General features: G+C 44.6%; 1 protein-coding gene across 1 annotated transcript in view; it reads right to left on the bottom strand.

Annotated features, from left to right (window-relative positions):
* Positions 1–16,052, bottom strand: part of dnm3a (dynamin 3a) — a 52,955-nt gene extending 36,903 nt beyond the window's left edge. Inside the window, exons 1-3 of the mRNA XM_088926951.1 lie at positions 15,652–16,052; positions 15,093–15,410; positions 262–335 (exon numbers count right to left, since the gene is read on the bottom strand). Of these exons, the coding sequence (XP_088783077.1) occupies positions 262–335; positions 15,093–15,253 (235 nt within the window). The 5' untranslated portion in view covers positions 15,254–15,410; positions 15,652–16,052. The remainder of the gene's footprint in view (positions 1–261; positions 336–15,092; positions 15,411–15,651) is intronic.
* Between the last annotated feature and the right edge of the window lie 1,988 nt (positions 16,053–18,040).

Here is an 18,040-nt window from a genome sequence, read left to right as displayed (position 1 = left end):
GCCTCACGTTTGCCAGCATCTTAGTATTGCAGACAGAGCTGCATTGATGTAACCATCTTGGCAATAGCTGTTCACATGAGAATCTGAGAATCTGCAGTGATCCACATGCCACATCAACATTCCATATTCCTTTAATATTGTTACTTAAAACCTGTTAATTACCATGTCCGATTGGCAGTATATTTTGCTTTTGTTTGTGCTATTTTGAACCAGCCCAGTTGTGTGCTGGCCGCACAGGTGTGCTCTGAGAGAATGTCATACCTGTGTTAGAGCTGATGAGCTGCAGGACCAGGGGTCTCCTGGTGACTATCCCAGAGCCTCGCGGCAGGAAATCTCTGAAAGGACACAAGGACAGGGAATGTCTTAGTCATCACGATAAGGAGCAAAGGGAGCTTCCAGGCCCAGGCTGAGACACAAGGTCAGGGGTTACAAGAGCATTCACCTTCACAGGAACTCCAATATACTCAAATGCTCGGACAGTGTTAATCAAGCACAATGTGTGCATCAGCTCCCTTTACAGCCCTGCCCTGCTGAGTATGAAGTCCCTCTTGCCTCTCTCTCTCTATCCTCAGTGCCACACTGCTGCAGCTCCTGTGCTGAACGATTTCCCAAGAGGTGTAGGAGCTGCACCCGCAATGACCTTGTCATGCTCTCCCCTACAACAGAGCACAGCGCCACACACTGCATCACACTGGTGCAGCTCAGCAGGACATGAGCAAGCCCAGCTGAGATCCCTCTGCAATCACTCTTCCTACTCCAGGGACACAGGCACCCCAGCAGTCTCCCTTCAGCACAGAACTGCTCCACCACCAGCACCTTCGGAAACATTTGGTCGTCAATCGTATACGGAGTGAACTGGGCTGGCAAATGAAACTTAATGTTGATAAACACAAAATGATCCAAGCAGGAAATAGGAACATAAAGTTGTTTATACAATCCACATACACAGTTCTTCTGAGCTGAGCCTGAAAGAGATCTGCATGTGCATGTGAAGAAGCAATAATAAAGCAAAGACAATGCTGGGGTATAAAGTAAAAAGTGTGGAATTTAATAAAGGAATGGTTTTGTTTGTTTTTACAACGCTCCAGACAGCCTCTTTTTTAAAACAGTATAAATAACAATGCTGTAATAAAATACAATCTGTAACAGCTTGACAGAGAGTTCAAAGAACAGCAACAAGAGAGACTCCTGGTGTAAAGTGACTGTCATACTGTATATGGATATTTAGTTCCTTTAATCTATATTCAGTCTAACAAAGGAGATTTGGAAGAGGTTTAATGCACGTCCATAAAATCCTAGGGGATATGCACACACAGTGGACCACTCCAAATTCAGTAGCAAACAAAAACATAGGGTCAAAGCTGGAAACTACACTTTGGATAAGGAATAACTACATTTTGGATATAGAATAGGAAACACTTCTTTACAAAGAGAATTGTGGGTGTTAGGAGTAGGACTCCATGAAAGGCGAAGCCTGGAATTTGGGCCTCTTCATGAAGCTGTTAAATGAAATTCTAGATTTACATAACTACACCGAATATTAAAACAAAACATAGTCTTATGTTTGTGTGTCGGCTTGGAGAAAAACAATGTATATTGATACTGGATATTGGCTACATGTTATCCATCATTTTGATGAGTTGATCATTCATGATTGACCATTACAAGCTCAGCTTTGCTACAGAAATACAAAAACTCATTCATGAGAGAGCTGATTGGGCACAGGTGACGAGGTGAATGAACCTGCTGAGTACCAAGCCTGATAAATATCAAGAAAGAAGAACACAGAAAAGATCACTAACCCCCCTTTATTACTGAATCATCAGTCAAGCTCATTTTCACTGCATCAGAAATGCCAGGTCACAACAAGTGACTGCAACCTGCATGGTGCAAAATGAATCGTCCCCACCTGGCCACTGCTGCCTGTGTAACAATGGCTGTCCTGCCAGATGAGAAGGATTGGTGATGTCATAGAGGGCCTACTTGCCAGACGTGCTTTCCACTGAACAGCTGTTGGATGAGCTGAGACAACATGTGACATCTGAGGTTCTGAGCCCAGTCAATAAGCACAGGCTTGTCCAGAATCTGTTAGAGGAAGCGGACAGCATCCCTCAGAACATGTTATTGCAAAGCACGCTTCCCAGATGTACGTAGTTGGTTTTCCTCCAGCAATGGCCACACATGCTGCTAGTCTGTGACCTTGTGTTGATCATTCCTGTTGAGGACAAATATAAATCAAGGGTTTTCCATGTCTGTTAATTACAATGTCAGTACATCGAACACTTTGTGCTGGTGCTGCAGTTGTAAGTGTTGTGATTTTTTGATGCTCCAAATACTAGACTACCAAACAGGCAAGATGGACCATGTGGCCTCCTCGTTTCCAAACTTGTACACCTATATAATTCTATACCTTTCTATATAGTTCCTATAGTTTCGACACCACAGCACGTCATTCTCATCTCTCAATAACAACACAAGAACTCCATCCTCACCATGATACTGAGAGAGACGCCTCAGCCTCTCCTTTAATTCTAATATAATGCCACAGCAAAGCTGAGCTTTCAGTCCAGACAGAGGTCCTGCTCCCCAGTTCTGCTAGTCATGTGTATTGAGGAGATTAAGCCTAAGTGAACACAAGCAGAAAGTGCTGGCAGTTTCCTCCATGTCCTGTCTCGCCAGCAGTTCACACGCTGTCTCAGCCTTGATCCCCACCCAGTCCTGTGCCCCAGTCCCATTATGAAAGAGCTAACTCTCAAATGAAAAGCCTCATTATGCAATGGCCAGCCTGCTAGGACACTGGGAGCCGGCCTATTCATACAACACATAACATGACACTGAGGTTACTCGGTTTTCCCCAGTGAAAAACCAAGACAAAGACGATGTTGTAAAGACATTTTGTACAAAGATTTCCAGCCTGTACAGGTTGGTCTTGTGTTTTTTCAAGGCTGTGCAGCGAGTGAACCTGAAGTAGCAGAAATTAAGCCGTCTCTCGGCTTCATGTGCAAGGATTTTAATCTCAGGCTGGCTGCCCCGGACCACACAGCCATCAGCACTATCACCCCACAGGGCTTCACACTCAAACCCACTTTTTGAATAAAGCGTCCAATGTCAACTCTCACACTCAGCTCAGCGCTGGAACTTCTGATGCTCGGTATACCAGACTATCAAATGCACAAATGCAGGCAGACTCATAAACTCACAAAATTAATTAATCAGTCATCCAGGTCAACTTCCATGCCACACAGAGACTGCCAAGCTGAGGCACACTCAAGACACCCACACACGGATAGCCCCTGCCTAGCAAGACCCCTGCAATGCAGCTCTGTGACTCAGGCTGCTGTGAGCCTCTCTGGAACAGCATCAGCAGGACATTCGGTGACTCGCGCTATACTAAATGTGTGTGTACTTCAGTGCATCAGCGTTTCCACATGTGCGTGCACGTTTGCCCCCAGTATTTAAATATCTATTCTACCTACTACGCCTAGTAAAGCTAAACATATTCCAGGCCGACTGCAGTGCCTTATGTATGCATTTGTGTTTCCATCATTTTAAACAGCATCAACAGCATTAACAGATTTCTTGGAAAACCTCAGAAATCTGTCAATGTGATAAAAAATGAAACCTTATGTTTTAGTAAAATAATAAATATTAAGACTTCACAAATCATATACATACTGTATATCTCTCAAAATCCAAGTCATTAGTGTCATTCAAAACTACCGCATTCAAATGTAATGCTTTGCATAAGCCACCCATTGAAAGATATGGATTTTAAGACAATGGCATAGTCAGTAAGTAAGACAGTAAGTGAGAATCTATCAGCTCCAACCATTTGAAGCCGATTGGGAACCTAATGCTTACTATAAAATAAAGCAGTCTTTGCCTCATTTATAAAATGAGATGAGAAAATCTAATTAAGAATCTCAGTAAGGCTGCGAGAATGAAAAGATGGCCAAGGGATGAGACCCAGTTTTCTGAAAGGGAGAGAGAGTGACAGAGGCACAGAGAAGCAGCAGACGTGGTTTGTCATTGCTCTTCAAGGAGGCTGACCCAAATCACATACCAGCTCCCCAACACCCACAGATACACACACACTCCAACCAGTCGCAATCCAGGACGTCAGATACAGACCTACACTGCACTACTTTCATATCAGGTGCAGCCAGTGGCATTTGGTAGGGCAGGGTGCACAACTGTTCAGAGAGATTTCTGAACGATCTCCCTGTGAACATTGGACTTTGTCAGATATCACTTAACGAAAACCTGCATTATCTGCCTTTCCCTTAATTTTCAGTTTACACATTCTTTTTCATTTCTAGTTATTGATAATAGGACTCAATCCATTTGAAACATGGAAACGTGCATTTGAAAGGCGCTATTTGCTGATCTGGGGTGAAGCTTATTTGCTGCATACAGAAGCCAATTAGGATTTGCTCCTCTTAATTTTCTTATCATCAGAAAATGGCATTCAACAGTCCACTTGAGTGGGATTTGCATCAGTTAGATATCACGACAATAATTTAAAATGTTACTATGTATAGCTTATTCCCTGATTGCAATTCCCTCTGTATAATCATAAACATGCAAACAACAGCAAGGATATTAGCCTATGAGAGCTCCCATTTTCACTGATGCTGAAAACACTGTATTGTAGATTGAAAATGAAGATAAAGGCAGGGAACCTCGTCATTCCCATAATAACCGACATCTGGGTGATCTGACACCTTGTCAGATGGGAGAAGCCAAAGACAAATTTCCACACTAGTGGACAATAAAGTATCTATATATCCCCACGTCCCCTGAGGCAGCTCTCTGCCTCTCACTATCTACCACTAGCTATGTCTCCTCACAGTTTCTTTCAGAACACAGGGTTGCTACAAAGACAGCAACTCATGTCAGAAACCTACAAAAGAAAGCTATCACAACATTCAAGTTTTTTTTTTGATGATTCTGGATTGTAGTTTTGCAAACAGAAAGGCATAAAGGAGTATTTTGAAGAAAGCCACTGACAAAATGCAGCACAGTGTAACCCTCTGCAGACTGGGGATCTACAGCCCTCTGATGCAGACAATTCATCCACTGTTGGAGACTTTCACAGCTTTGGCCCCAAAGCACAAACTGGCTGTTCCAATGTCTGAAAATTAAGAATAAAAGTATAAAAGTGAAATCTAGAACAAGAATGCAAGCACAAAAGACTGATATTGTAGAAGTATTTTGGTGATATTTTGCTTGGCTCGAGGATGAAGCTCCTGACATTCGACACACTCCTAGGCTGTGTAGCGGCGAGGCTTAATAATAAGGCAGAATTAAGTGTTTCTGAGCTTCCCAAATGAGGCCCCATTTCTCTGTTCATCTCTGTGGAGCAGCCACAGAGAGACCATTAGTGCAGGGTGATTTAAGGTTTCCTAGGACAGCTCCCAAAGGGGGATGCACTTAGCTAAGTCTGGCTATCATGATCAATGGTCATCCACTGGCGCCTATCAGTCTAGGGAGTGCCGGATGGACATCTGGACTGCATTCCTAAGTGTCAGGACTAAGTGACTCATATCTCACCTTGATCAACCAATCAGGGACTGGTAGGGCTGAGTAACCCACGTGGGACTCTGATGCCCATGGAACTTTCAGCCAATCAACGAGCTGAAGTTCCTCCAGGTAAAAACAGGCAACACAGGCCTGGAGATTCAGATTCGGGAGATTCAGTAAGATTCGGGAGATTCAGTAAGATTCTGGAGAGGATTCTGTGGACTGTTCTAAAGGGAATTCAAAGGAGAATTCCAGGGCAGGACGGCCCAGGAGCAGAAGGCTCCCAAGGGCAGGACATTCTCGCAGCGCGCCTCCTGACCATCCTGAGACTCAGCCCGGACAACCACGGAACGGCCAGTGTGTCCGAGGGCCAGAACTTTCCTTTGTTCTAAGAGTCTAGAGTGGAGGTTGCCAGAGAGTAACCAGCAGCAGGCCTCGTGAACAGGTCAGAACTGTGGACAGCTGAATCACCATTCAGAACTAGCTCTTCATCAGGAACGAACCAGTCCTCTTCCTGACTTGCTGGGACCCACAGTCATCTTTTCTCCTGTGCACAAACTTTGCTAGTTAAAGCCAACACTAACTAGCCGGTCAGTGAGCATCTGCAGCGCACCGTCGCAAGCCGCACAGCACAGCCTGGCACCGAGCCAGACAGCGCGGATTGGACAGCAACAGCCTGCAACTGTTTCTTTGTGCCCGCAGGAGATCTGAATCCCCAGAAATTGGATGAGTATTCAACTTCAATGCATTACAGCTCGAGAATTCAATTGTTATCCCAACCAGTTGATATCAATTTAATTCCTAAGAGTTATGTACTTGTTTTGAGTATCTAATGTAGAAGTTGTAACCAAGTTCACTTTACGAAACGGTCTTAATGAATGATATACTGAACGTATGTCCTCTTGATATATGTAACACTTCGTAACTGATTGAATATATACCTTTTGTATTCTGATAACCCTCTCGATAAGATCTGTTAGGTTTACATGCATATTCTATGTATTAATAAATGTATCCTCGTGTATTAGTACCTGCGTGTGTGCGTTGTTTGAGTTATGTCGCATGGTTGGATTCTAAAGCCATCAAAAGAATCAACTTTGTGATTTACTGCTACAATTGATAATTGTCTCAGTAAATGCCCAAACCCTACAGAACTGGTGCCTTCAGAGAGCCACTATGATTACATATTTGGCGTCCCTGAACGGCTATGAAACACTACAGCTGTGAGGAGGGTCTGTCACCCACCACTGTGCCACCACACCGGACAAGCAGGGCAGACAGAGCTGTGGTAGTGAGGGGGAATCCAAGGGGAGGCTAGGAAGGAAGGGCACACACTCTCTCACCTCTCCTGTCCCATAGAGTCAGCAGTTCCCTGCTCAGGGCAGACAGCTGTCTGTCACTGTGACAGATGGGTCAGCCCTGCGCCGGACTGGGCTACAGACACTGATACACAGAACCCCTGGGGTGCTGTTCGCAGGTCTGCAACCGAGACATCTTTAGCTGATTCCTAAAGGGGAAAAAGTCCTGATTCAGGCAGGTCCTGATGATGAATTGACACAAAAGGTCTGATGCCCTTAAGAGAGAAATGCAAAGGGGGCAAACAAGATTTTCCTCAGGACCCACTCTGATTGTGCACAGTGCCCAGTGATGAAAAATAATCCACATTGTAGACATCTACAGGAAACGACTAATAAAGAACTCACTGGAACCTCCAAGCAGGCATCTATCTAGTGTACCTTAGGGATGCTCACTGGGCACTGAGCCAGGATGTTCCCAGGAACTACTGTTCTCCTCCCCTACTATCCCGCTAGTGGAACCAGCTCAAGACATCTCACACCTCACCAGTTCAGACTATACTTATGTACCTTATGATCTACTGCTGCCTTACATCCAGTGACAACTGTAATCACATTTCACAAAGCATACTGATAACCCATCTCAACCTAACCAACGGTACTTAGTATGTGCACAGGAATACTCTCATTTCATGAAAAATAGCACAAAAAAAAACACTTCTTTAGCTTTTGTGTATATACTGAAGATCACCGTTTGCATCAGAACTGCGCTACAGTACTAGGGTTTTGGTCTAGTCCTGTAACAACACTACTTAGGTTAGTTCCAGGACTAAGTGCCGACACCTGCTTTTTTTAAAGATGGTTATTCAGTAGCATTTTGTGCAAAACAATACTGTTTGATAGTACAAATGGATTTATCAGTAATTGTTCTTCTGTGTTTACTGAACACTCGGTTACCTTAGGAAGTAGCATTTAAGAACAAGAAGTGGAATTCAGGAGAATTAATTAGTTCTAGAAGATGTTTGAAAAAACAATATGTACTGTACCTAACCCATCGTATATTGAGATTCAAACCTTAATTCTGTACCTATGTGCACAAATGAAAAAGAAAAATCCTTTTAATTCTATAGAAATGTTGTTTCTTGGTGTTACACCTTCAAACTTCCTATTTCTTTTCTGAAAGCGAGAAGGAAATATTTATTTGGAACAAAAACACCTGACTTCAAGAGTATGGTTAGACTGTGCCATCATCCTTCATTACTCTGATGACTTTTCTTCATCACCTGATCCACCTTTTCATCATCCAGGTGGATGCTGCACACTGGTGGTGGCGGATGGGAGTCCCCATTACCTGTAAAGCGCTTTGAGTGGAGTGTCCAGAAAAGCGCTATATAAGTGTAAGCAATTATTATTATTATTATTTTCTCAAGAATCACAGATTACCTACAGGGGAGAGATCCATGTAGGAAATAAACCCCCATTTAACAGCAATCCACACTCCTGGATTCTCCCAAGTCCAGAAACCAGGCTCCACACAGACACAGCTGGTGCTTCTACACTCCGGCACACACAGTGTAAAAGACAGCTCTCTCTGCTACACGGAGGAAAGATCTGCACATACTTTGCAAACTACGCAAACTAAACATTGGTTGTAGAAACACCGAAGGACATGATGGAAGACTGAATGCTCCACATTTAGTAGTTGTTTTTAGAATTGTATAATGTTGGCATGCCCAGAGGGGTTGGGCAGCCGGTTGACCTTGGACCCCTAGAGATTTTTTTTCTCCTTACAGAGGAGTTTTTGGTTCCTCTCCTCCGTTGTCTTCTGGCCTTTTCTCTTTCTGTATTGTAATGCCATGAAATATTGTCAAACAGCTTTGTTAAGTGTCTGGGGGCAACCTTGTTGTGAAAGGTGCCATATCGCATCATATCGCATCGCATCGAAGGTCCAGCAAATAAGACGCAGGAATCTGCATAATGAAACAAGACTGCTGAGAATTAGCAGCAGCAGAAACAACAATCATGCAGTAGTTTGCACATTTCAACTGATCTGCCTCACTAACATGTGAACTGGTGAAGTAATATAGACGGTTCTAAATTCCCTTGTTTGGAATAAATGTCCTCGGGTGCATTTTGTCAGTCCATGTTGCCTGCACTGGAGTGCTGAAGTGTGGCCCCACTGCCTGAGCATCCCTCCAGTCTCCACAGTGATATCAGAACTGCAGTTCATGTGTGTGTATGGGGGGGGGGGGGTTGAAAGGGGTGCACATCAATTATGTGGCTGGAATTGCAACTCATTGTGGCAGTTGCCTAGCAACACAAGTAAATGATACAGATCTTTTTGGGGTGGGGGAGTCACAGCACATCCAGATGAAACCAATTCAAATTTAACCCTATTTCATACCAAACTCATTACCACGCATCAGACAGAAATACCATACATCATTCATTTTCCTTCCTCGTCTCTGTGAGTGCAGATTACTGCGTGCGACCGTATGGATCAAGACTTCAGTGGTGCGCAGTGTGTTTGTGAAGTGTGGGGTGTCATTACCTGCGTGTGCACTTTTGTGTGTACAATGTGTGTAAAGAAAGCCCGGGTGTGAGTGTACCTACTGCAGACACACTGTTTAAAGTTCATCAGAATGATTAAATAATAACAGAATACAGCTTGCAGAAATACACAATCTAAAAAACAACTGGTAAAAGTACAAGTGAATCAAACTACATCATCAAATCTGCAAGAAAGCCAGTTTAAACAAGTGGCTTTAAGATGAAATGTGAAAATACAGACTAAGAATTCCCGATCTGACAGGGAAAGAGGAGGCAGAGCAGCCCAGGTAGTGCAGGAGGCCTTGGAGTCTGTAGAGGGGACAAACAACAGTCTAGCATCAGAAGACTAGACAGCATGACAAGAGCGGTAACTTTCTAGGAAGTCAGAAATGTAAGGGGGAAAACATTCTCTACAGCGCCTCAAAGGTCGAGAGCAATATATTCAAGTCCGTGAGATTCAACAGGAAACCAGCTGAGGGAGTCAGAATTCTAGCTGCCGAGTTTTGAGCATACTGGAAGAACACAGGAAAAGTCACATTCAGCTAATGGATCCATTACCCTCCGTGTTAATCAATCCTTCGCGATGCCAGGAACTCATTAATTCGCTTATCAAAGGAGCTCTGTGAACCAGCATCCCGTACGTCTGGGGGCTGGACAGTTAAAAACATTCACCTCCTCCCCCTGTGCAGTCGTGCCCTCAATTCTCTTTACTGGTGTTTAATAATCTCAGCCTGTCCCTGTGGTCCTCAGTAAACCGGAAGGTGAAGTTTGGATCAGTGGGTTTGTTTCCCTTTCAGGAGCTTGAGCACCTCAGCTGGCCACTGCAGAACCCTCCTCTTTCCAAATACAAGACGTGCAGCCATGGCCATAGCCAAGACCTCAGGTCACCCATGCTGCTGTGCACTTCGACACCTCTCCTGCTTCAAGAACATGGTCTGTTAGGGAAGGAGAAATGCACCCGTACCCCTCTGAAAAACTCTCATGACTGTATGAGTGTCATTAGTTGGACAGGTGTGGACTCTGCGACTGCCTGAAGGCTTTGATTCAGTTTCTTTGGGGAGAGATCTGGTGAAAGCCAGTGTTTGAAGGAAAGGATGACTGTGGCCTGATTTTTCAAAACTGGGTCAGAGATTTAGCTGTCAAGTTATTCCCTGCAATTTGTATTTTATTAAAGTAGTACAGACATCTCCTCTAGAGCTGATTCTCTCATCAGCATTGCACAGGACTCCTGTGTGGTTTTTCAGTGTAGTCCTTTTCAAGCAAATGTATCTTTTACTTTAAAGAAACCGTTCCTGTATTACCAAGAGCTCACAAAATTACAAATATACAAACTATCATCAAAAGACACTTACTATACCACTTGTTAGTGCAAATACTTGCAAAGTTATATCGTGGTAATAACAATATCTTTTCTATTTCATTGAATAAACATGTTTAATGGTGCTCATCAATAGGGTGTCTGCTGTGAAAGTTACAGGCTGAAGAAGCTGAACACGTACTGCATCACATGCCTTGCTCTAACTTGCAGGAACTGTGTTGAGGGATTTGTCTCACAGGACCAGCACATGTGTGTGCCTGTTCACTGGTCTCTGAGCTCCAGATGCCACATGTTGACTTTGCTCATGCAACAGATGTTCAACACAGTCCAAGTCTGGCATGTAAGGCCTATGCAATACAACAGTCATTCTCAACTAGCAGGAAAGCCATTTCAGACGCTGTTGTTATACAAGCAGCACGTTCACAGGTGTCATCTCTCTGGAACGCTATCAATTCAGGATGAGTTTGCAGTCAGGCTGCTGTCACTTGTTGTGATCTAGCATTTCCGATGCAGATGATACGAGAAAATATTCACAAAGGTGGAGCATAATTATGTGTCAGTTTTGATAAGGTGTTGCGACTTGTGGTCACCCATGTCGTTGATGGATTGCATTTGCTTGCAACTTGCCAGGTTAGAAATTGCTGGCTGTGAACACCCCAGAGAGCAAGTCACTTATTAAAGTCCCCAACATTATGATGGCACAAAAGCTTTGTTCTCCTGAAAAGAGTGGCATATCAGCGCTTCGCAGTGCTTTTCTTTCTTGATCTTCTCTAGGATAGGCGTTCAGCAAGATTATTCACTTACTTATGTCCAATCAACCGACTTAGTGCTTGTGCAACAAAATTCATTTGTGTATCAAGAAAGATCAATTAATCAAAATGGTGGCAAAAAGATTTAATAAACATAAAAAACTGCTAGCTTTATTTTTCAAAACTATATATGCATAACAGTGTAAAAAGGATTCTGATTGTATACTTTGCCAATGCAGAATGGATGGCACCTTGGATTCAAGACTTGATCTGTGTTATGATTCATATTTGTAACACTGAGGGAATATTGAGAGAATATCGGAGCACACAATATTTCCATGTATTCAGGGTTTGAATTTTTTTCTGAAGGATACTGCGGTATTATTTTTATGTTTTGGCAGGGAAAAGAAATAATCCTGAAATAAAAAAGTTTTTCTGCCAATAGAAACATTTTATATTTGGTTATAAGTTAATGAATGTCTTTACCAATGCCTTTTACACTTGGATTTTACTATTTAGGCTTACGGTATATCAAGCATCCGTATCTTGGATGTCAAATTCAAAACAGGTTAAGTAATGTCACCATTCTGAGTTTTGGTAACTTGGACATTCAAACCGGACTGACTCTTGGATTTGAGGAAGGGACTACAAGTCTGCTAAATAGTGAAAGCACCTATCAATCTGCAGTTATTTCCCATATAGGCTGATATATCTGTAGATCTAGTTGTGCATTTGTAATTAAAAAAATGAATCCTTTACATTTTTTAATTCTGTGAACTGTTCCTTATATTTCCCAGGGAAAGATCAGTTGATTGGTAATTGCACAAATCTGTAAACATCTCAGTGCCCCTGTATGGATCTAGGCATCATCATGTGTACTATAACTAGCCTCACGAATAACACACACTACTTGATAAACTGAAAATCATACAGTCATGTAATACAACTGGTAAAGAAATCAGCCTATGAAATGCAATGACATGGGCTGTGTTATGGATTGCAAGAAGTCACTTTTCACTGAACAGTAATGAAAACAACACAAACTGATAATCAGGTAAAGAGCGAAGAATCTCATTTGGCATGAACAAGTCTGTAATTTGTGTTAAATAGCATCTGATAGTTTAATATGTTAAAAAGAAACATGCCTCCATTATTGCCTTCATTACTTTTTACATGCTGCTAATGCTCCAAAGCTATTGAGTCTATCCTTTAATCGACATTCAAAGGCCAAGATGCCACCAGCTTGAGAGGATGTTTCTGCAAATGCTAAACTGCAAGTGCCCATGTGTGGACCATGTGTCTGTAACTTCATGCGTACATGTTCTTGTGTCAGACTGCACGGTTACTGTACATGCATGTACTGTAGTTTATGTACAAAACGTACGTACAGTAGTTCACATGACAGCATGCAAATGTATTAGCATGTCTGCATCCTCGACACACAACTGCTAGGTCATTCAAAACTGGCAGCATTTCAGTACTGACACTCTCTTTCCAGTAGGAGTGATAAGAAACGACCCAGCACTGCCCCGTCACAGGGTGAGAACAGTCTCGGGGTCACATCCCTCATCCACTCCGCAATTTCAAGAACACACTGCACATTTTCATCCCAGTACCAATCAATCACTGATTACAATAAATCAGGGTCAGAAATGTATACCTTTCCCAGGGAGACAGGAGCTGTATCTAGTTAGCCTAAAAGCTGATTCAAGTAAGCAACCCCCCCCAAAAAATGAAAAAAAAAGTGAATAAAAATAGGGAGTACACTGAGATCAAAAAAAGGCAAGAACTGAGATCGACAACAATGAAAAAAAGGGCATGAGATCAACACAGATGTTTGAAGAAGGTGCATTTATGACTATAGATGGGAGGCATTTTTATGTAATGGGTTGTGGGTATCTGGGACAAACTACCCATTCGAGTTATGAGGGATTCATAACATTTGTAACCTTCTGTATCTTTCTGTTAAAATCCTCCACTACCGCTGGATTGAAGGAGTGAAAAGTGGGTTTTTCACATCCCAGCTCATGGCTGCAAACCCCGCATCCACACGCGAGGGAGAACGAGGAAGGGCAGGCCCTTTCCTTCAAGCCTCACGTCTCACAGCACAGGCACCACAGCCCTGTCGCAGAGGATCGGCAGCCCCTCCAGCCTGCAGGCCACTGGAGCTCACTCATACCACCCTACCTCTGCCCGACCTCCAGTCTGTTCAGCCAGCTGGACAGTGTTCAGTCCACATTGCCGAAAATCTTGCGGGGGGAAAAAGGCAAGCCTCTGTGTACCTACGCACTTCAAACACGGCATTCCCACAGGAGACCTTCTTGTGTACATGTTCTGTCCAGCCTTCATTAGCAGTAAAACCATGCAAATCATTACAAAGCACAAAAAAGAATGATCTGTGTAATAGTAGCAGACAGCAATAGCCGGACTCATTGAACGCTTACAAAGCGTAAATACTACTGTTTACATATTTACTCCCTGATGGAAGTAAAGTTAAAAATGGCTGAATGGATAGCTGACAGCAGGTTACCTTATAGCAAACTCAGCTGATACTGCAGAGTCCATAAAACCAGGGAATGTTTATCTAGGACAGATCTCCCTTAACATTAGACACCATCTATATGAAAATCATCCTTAATTCATTTCAACTCCTTGGAACATTTCTGTATTTGTGTTCCAGTATTAACACTAAACAGTCAAAATATTTTTAGATTGTATGCGCCTCACTTTTTCTATGAATCATCAGCTTTGGCAAACGGTTTTAAAAGGATTTCTAATTGCTTGATGACTTTCTTTTCTCTGCCCTTCTGCAATCTGGCTTTGCAAAGCACTCTGAGTGCTCATTAAAGTCGTGGTGCAGGTATTCTGTGTCTGAATGTGCTGCAGAGCACCACACACAGGGCACGGCTCAATCATGAAAACACAGCCCAGCATGTTTATTTAGAAAACAGCCAGAGGCCTCACAGAGAGCTCCACCTGCACGGTGCACACCAGGGGGACACTGACACAGTTTACACTGAACAGTGAAGGTGCTGACCATTCAAGACTAAATCATTTCACAAACACTGTCTGCATCTGGACTTTCTACATATACTTAGGGGGGGGGAAATGGATTTCCTTTTAGACACCCATAAAAGAGCAGAGTGCACTGTTTACCCAAGCTTTTATCCCCAAATAAAAGAATATGAATTTGAAAAAAGATTTTGATATTGGAAGAGAGGCATGTCTTCTAGTGTTGCATTAGTACTTCTTGCAAAGTCGCATTGTATGGCATTAATCTTGACAGATTGTACAAACCATACAATCAGGAAAGCAACGTTGTCCCATTACATTACAGACTGTACCGTGTGTTTGTTTGATTTTTGTGGGGCCTGCTGGCAACCAGGGGTGCTTGTGGCGTTGCAGGGGGAACAATCCCGAGGCTCCCTTGTCAGGGGCGCAGATGGGATTAGGTCAGTAATGCCCTGTACAATACAGCACGGCTGTGTCACAGCACGAGTTGGCTGCATTGGCACCACAGATATATAAACAGCGCGGGCGAGGTGCTGGGCGCGCCGCTGTGCAAGAGGGCGTCAGGGAGATCAGGAGGGCTCGTATCCGCACCGGCGTTACTGTTCCTTGTTGGCGGCGGTAGCGGTAAGCCGAATAGGTACTTGCCTCCCCACGAAGTTCTCCAGCACCGAGCTCTTCCCGGCGCTCTGGCCACCCACCACTGCGATCTGCGGCAGGTCAAGGTTGCAGCTCTGGCCGATGGTGCTGAAGGCGTCCTGCAGCCGGTTCACCAGCGGGATGAGCTCCTCCATCCCCCGGTTACCCATGGCGACACAGCCGGGGGGCTGAGGAGGGGCGGAGGGGCGGTGGGGCGGTGGAGAGGCGCGACAAGCCGGGGCGAGACGGCGAGATCACTATCCGGGCTGGGGGCGACTGGCGAGCCCAGTCACACCATCCAGGCGCTGGGGGTGTCGCTCAGGGGGGCTGGAGGGGCACAGGAGAGAGAGGTGTTACACACTGGCGGATATATCATTAGAGTAGCATTGTCACTGGCAGCTACAGAACAACTTCAGGGACGTTTTCTCGTTTCAAAAGCGGATTATGTTTTATCAGAGAACGCCAGGAATGATGCAGAACTGGGATGCGCACGTATATCGAGTTGGTTGATGCATTATTCTTATAGCGACGTTTATTATTATGAGTGCAATCACAGTATTGTCATTACCCTGTTATGAAAGACGGGCTGTCGTCTCCGGACTATAAGGGATGGTCCTGTCTGTTCTGGCCTTCGGGATGACAGGCGCCTCGGCTCGCCGCTGTCCCACAGCCTGGCCGGGTACCGCTGGGTTAGAATCGTCTCCCCCGAGCGGTTCGGTTCTGGGTCGCTGTGAAGGAAAAGTCAGACTGCTTTCCAGCCCCCTCCGGTTTCCCGTGTCAATGACAGGCCAAGCGTTGGAGTCCCCACGGCCTGAAGCAGCGGCCGTGGCACAACTTCTGGTCCAGCCTCCGCCGGTTCGGCTCGGTTCGACGTCAGCGCCTCGGACCGCCGGAGCTCCTTTCTGACAGCTAACGGGTTCGTCCCCAGTCTGCGCATGCGCGATTTTAGCAGCGGCGCTCCACGCCCCAAAGAGACGGACAACTCAGGAGCCAATGAAAGGTTGCGAATCTTGCCAGGAGCGTCACGGCTCCGCCCCCGGACCCAAGCGGTATATAATCCACGCCCACAAACACGCCAGCAGTCCCGCCCACTGTTTACAGCGACTGCAGTTCTGCCGCAAGCCTGACTCATATAAATAACGCTGGTCCGGAGAGCTCAGCGGTAGAGTTGCTGTCTGTGGGAAATTAGGGGTATGTAGCGCTGAAGGCCCATACTGACGGGCAGGCAGCTGTGATAAACACTAACAGCGCAGAATGAATGAGACAGTGTCGCAGTGAGGCGACAGCGCGCTGCAATTGCAGGGTAAACGCAGTGGTATCAGAAAGCGCTCGCTGGACGTTTCACGGTGACCCCCACACCGCAATTCATACACATGTTGAGAAAAGCTCTTGTAAACGACCACGTACCTTAGTATTTTACGTGTTATGCGATCTACATGCTTGTGATGCGTTCTTTGACGTGCTGCGAAATCAGAAGTGTTACAGGGTCAGGACAAAAGGATAAGATGTGTGTTACAACGAGAACGAACCATAGAGATAAAAAATAAAAACAAACGTTCGCTTGAAACAGCATGGTGGCCAATCGATTTTCTCTAATAAAAATATTAACGTTTCATACATTGAACACGTTAAGTACGAAACGCTTTGGAGAAGCGCTGTTTGCTATCCGGTTGTTAATCGCGCTTACTCCGAGCTTTTAAAAGACGACGAGCATGTTTTGTTATTGAATGAATGTGGCGCCCCCTAGCGTCAGACGTTAAGGACCCGGGGCGACACAGATCGCTCGCGGACGAGAAACAGGACACCCCATCATTGCTTAAAACAACTGTACCGCTTTTCAAAGGTTAAGGTTGGCGAGCAACCTCAATAAAATGGAAGGGAAACGGCTTCTTTGTCTGCTGCTCTAAATTACGCGGGGTTTACAAACGATTTTTTTCCTCCAATGTCGCTGTGTAATATTTTGCCCAACCACCTTCTTGTAACACAAACACACGTCCAAACGCACAACAAAGATTTGGTGGCATCGGGGAAAATTACATTTATTTCCCAGTTTATTTAAAACAATTGTGAGAATGAAAAACGTCACAGATGTCATTGTGGCAATCATAACGCTGCAATTCCATATTGTTCATATTTAAGTGCAAATAATGCATTGTTCTAGTTCTTGAAGCATCCACTCACACTTTTGAAGAAACAAATCCCAAACAATGCCCAAGACAATAAAACCTAGGACACCTCGCCTTCATCAGACATGGGTGTCTGATCATCCGTGAGGATCACACTCTCTACTCCCTACTACTGTATCACCCTGCAACTCACAACTGTCAACCCACTGCAGCTCAGCAGGTGTGAGCCTGGTCAGTACCTGGATGGGAGACCTCCTGGGAAACCTAGGGTTGCTGCTGGAAGAGGTGTTAGTGGGATCAGCAGGGGCGCTCACCCTGCAGTCTGTGTGGGTCCTACTGCCACAGTATAGTGATGGGCACTATACTGATGTGTGATGACTATACTGTAAAAATGGCACCGTCCTTCAGATGAGACATAAAACCAAGATCCTGACTCTCTGGGGTCATTAAAAATCTCGGGGCGTTTCTCAAAAAGAGTAAGGTACCCCAGTGTCCCCCTAATGTTTACCAATTACGGCCTCTTAATAAGCCCCATCTCTGAATTGGCATCATCACTCAGTTCTCCTCCCCACCGACAGCTGATGTGTGGTGAGTGTACTGGTGCACTATGGCTGCTGTCACATCATCCAGGTGGATGCTGCACATTGGTGGTGGAGGAGGGGAGTCCCCATTACCTGTAAAGCTCTATATAAGTGTAAGGATATTATTATTAAATGTCCAGTCCCTTTCACAAAATAAACATATCTGAACAGCCTGTAGTCACAGTGGAGTGATTGAACTCAGAAACGAGCTTCATTTCTATCTGGGTGCACCCAGATTTCTCGTGGAAGT

The sequence above is a fragment of the Atractosteus spatula genome, chromosome 11, assembly GCF_055471065.1.
Source record: "Atractosteus spatula isolate fAtrSpa1 chromosome 11, fAtrSpa1.hap1, whole genome shotgun sequence".
NCBI classification, from domain to species: domain Eukaryota; kingdom Metazoa; phylum Chordata; class Actinopteri; order Semionotiformes; family Lepisosteidae; genus Atractosteus; species Atractosteus spatula.
This window is presented reverse-complemented; position numbering and strand designations above follow the sequence as displayed.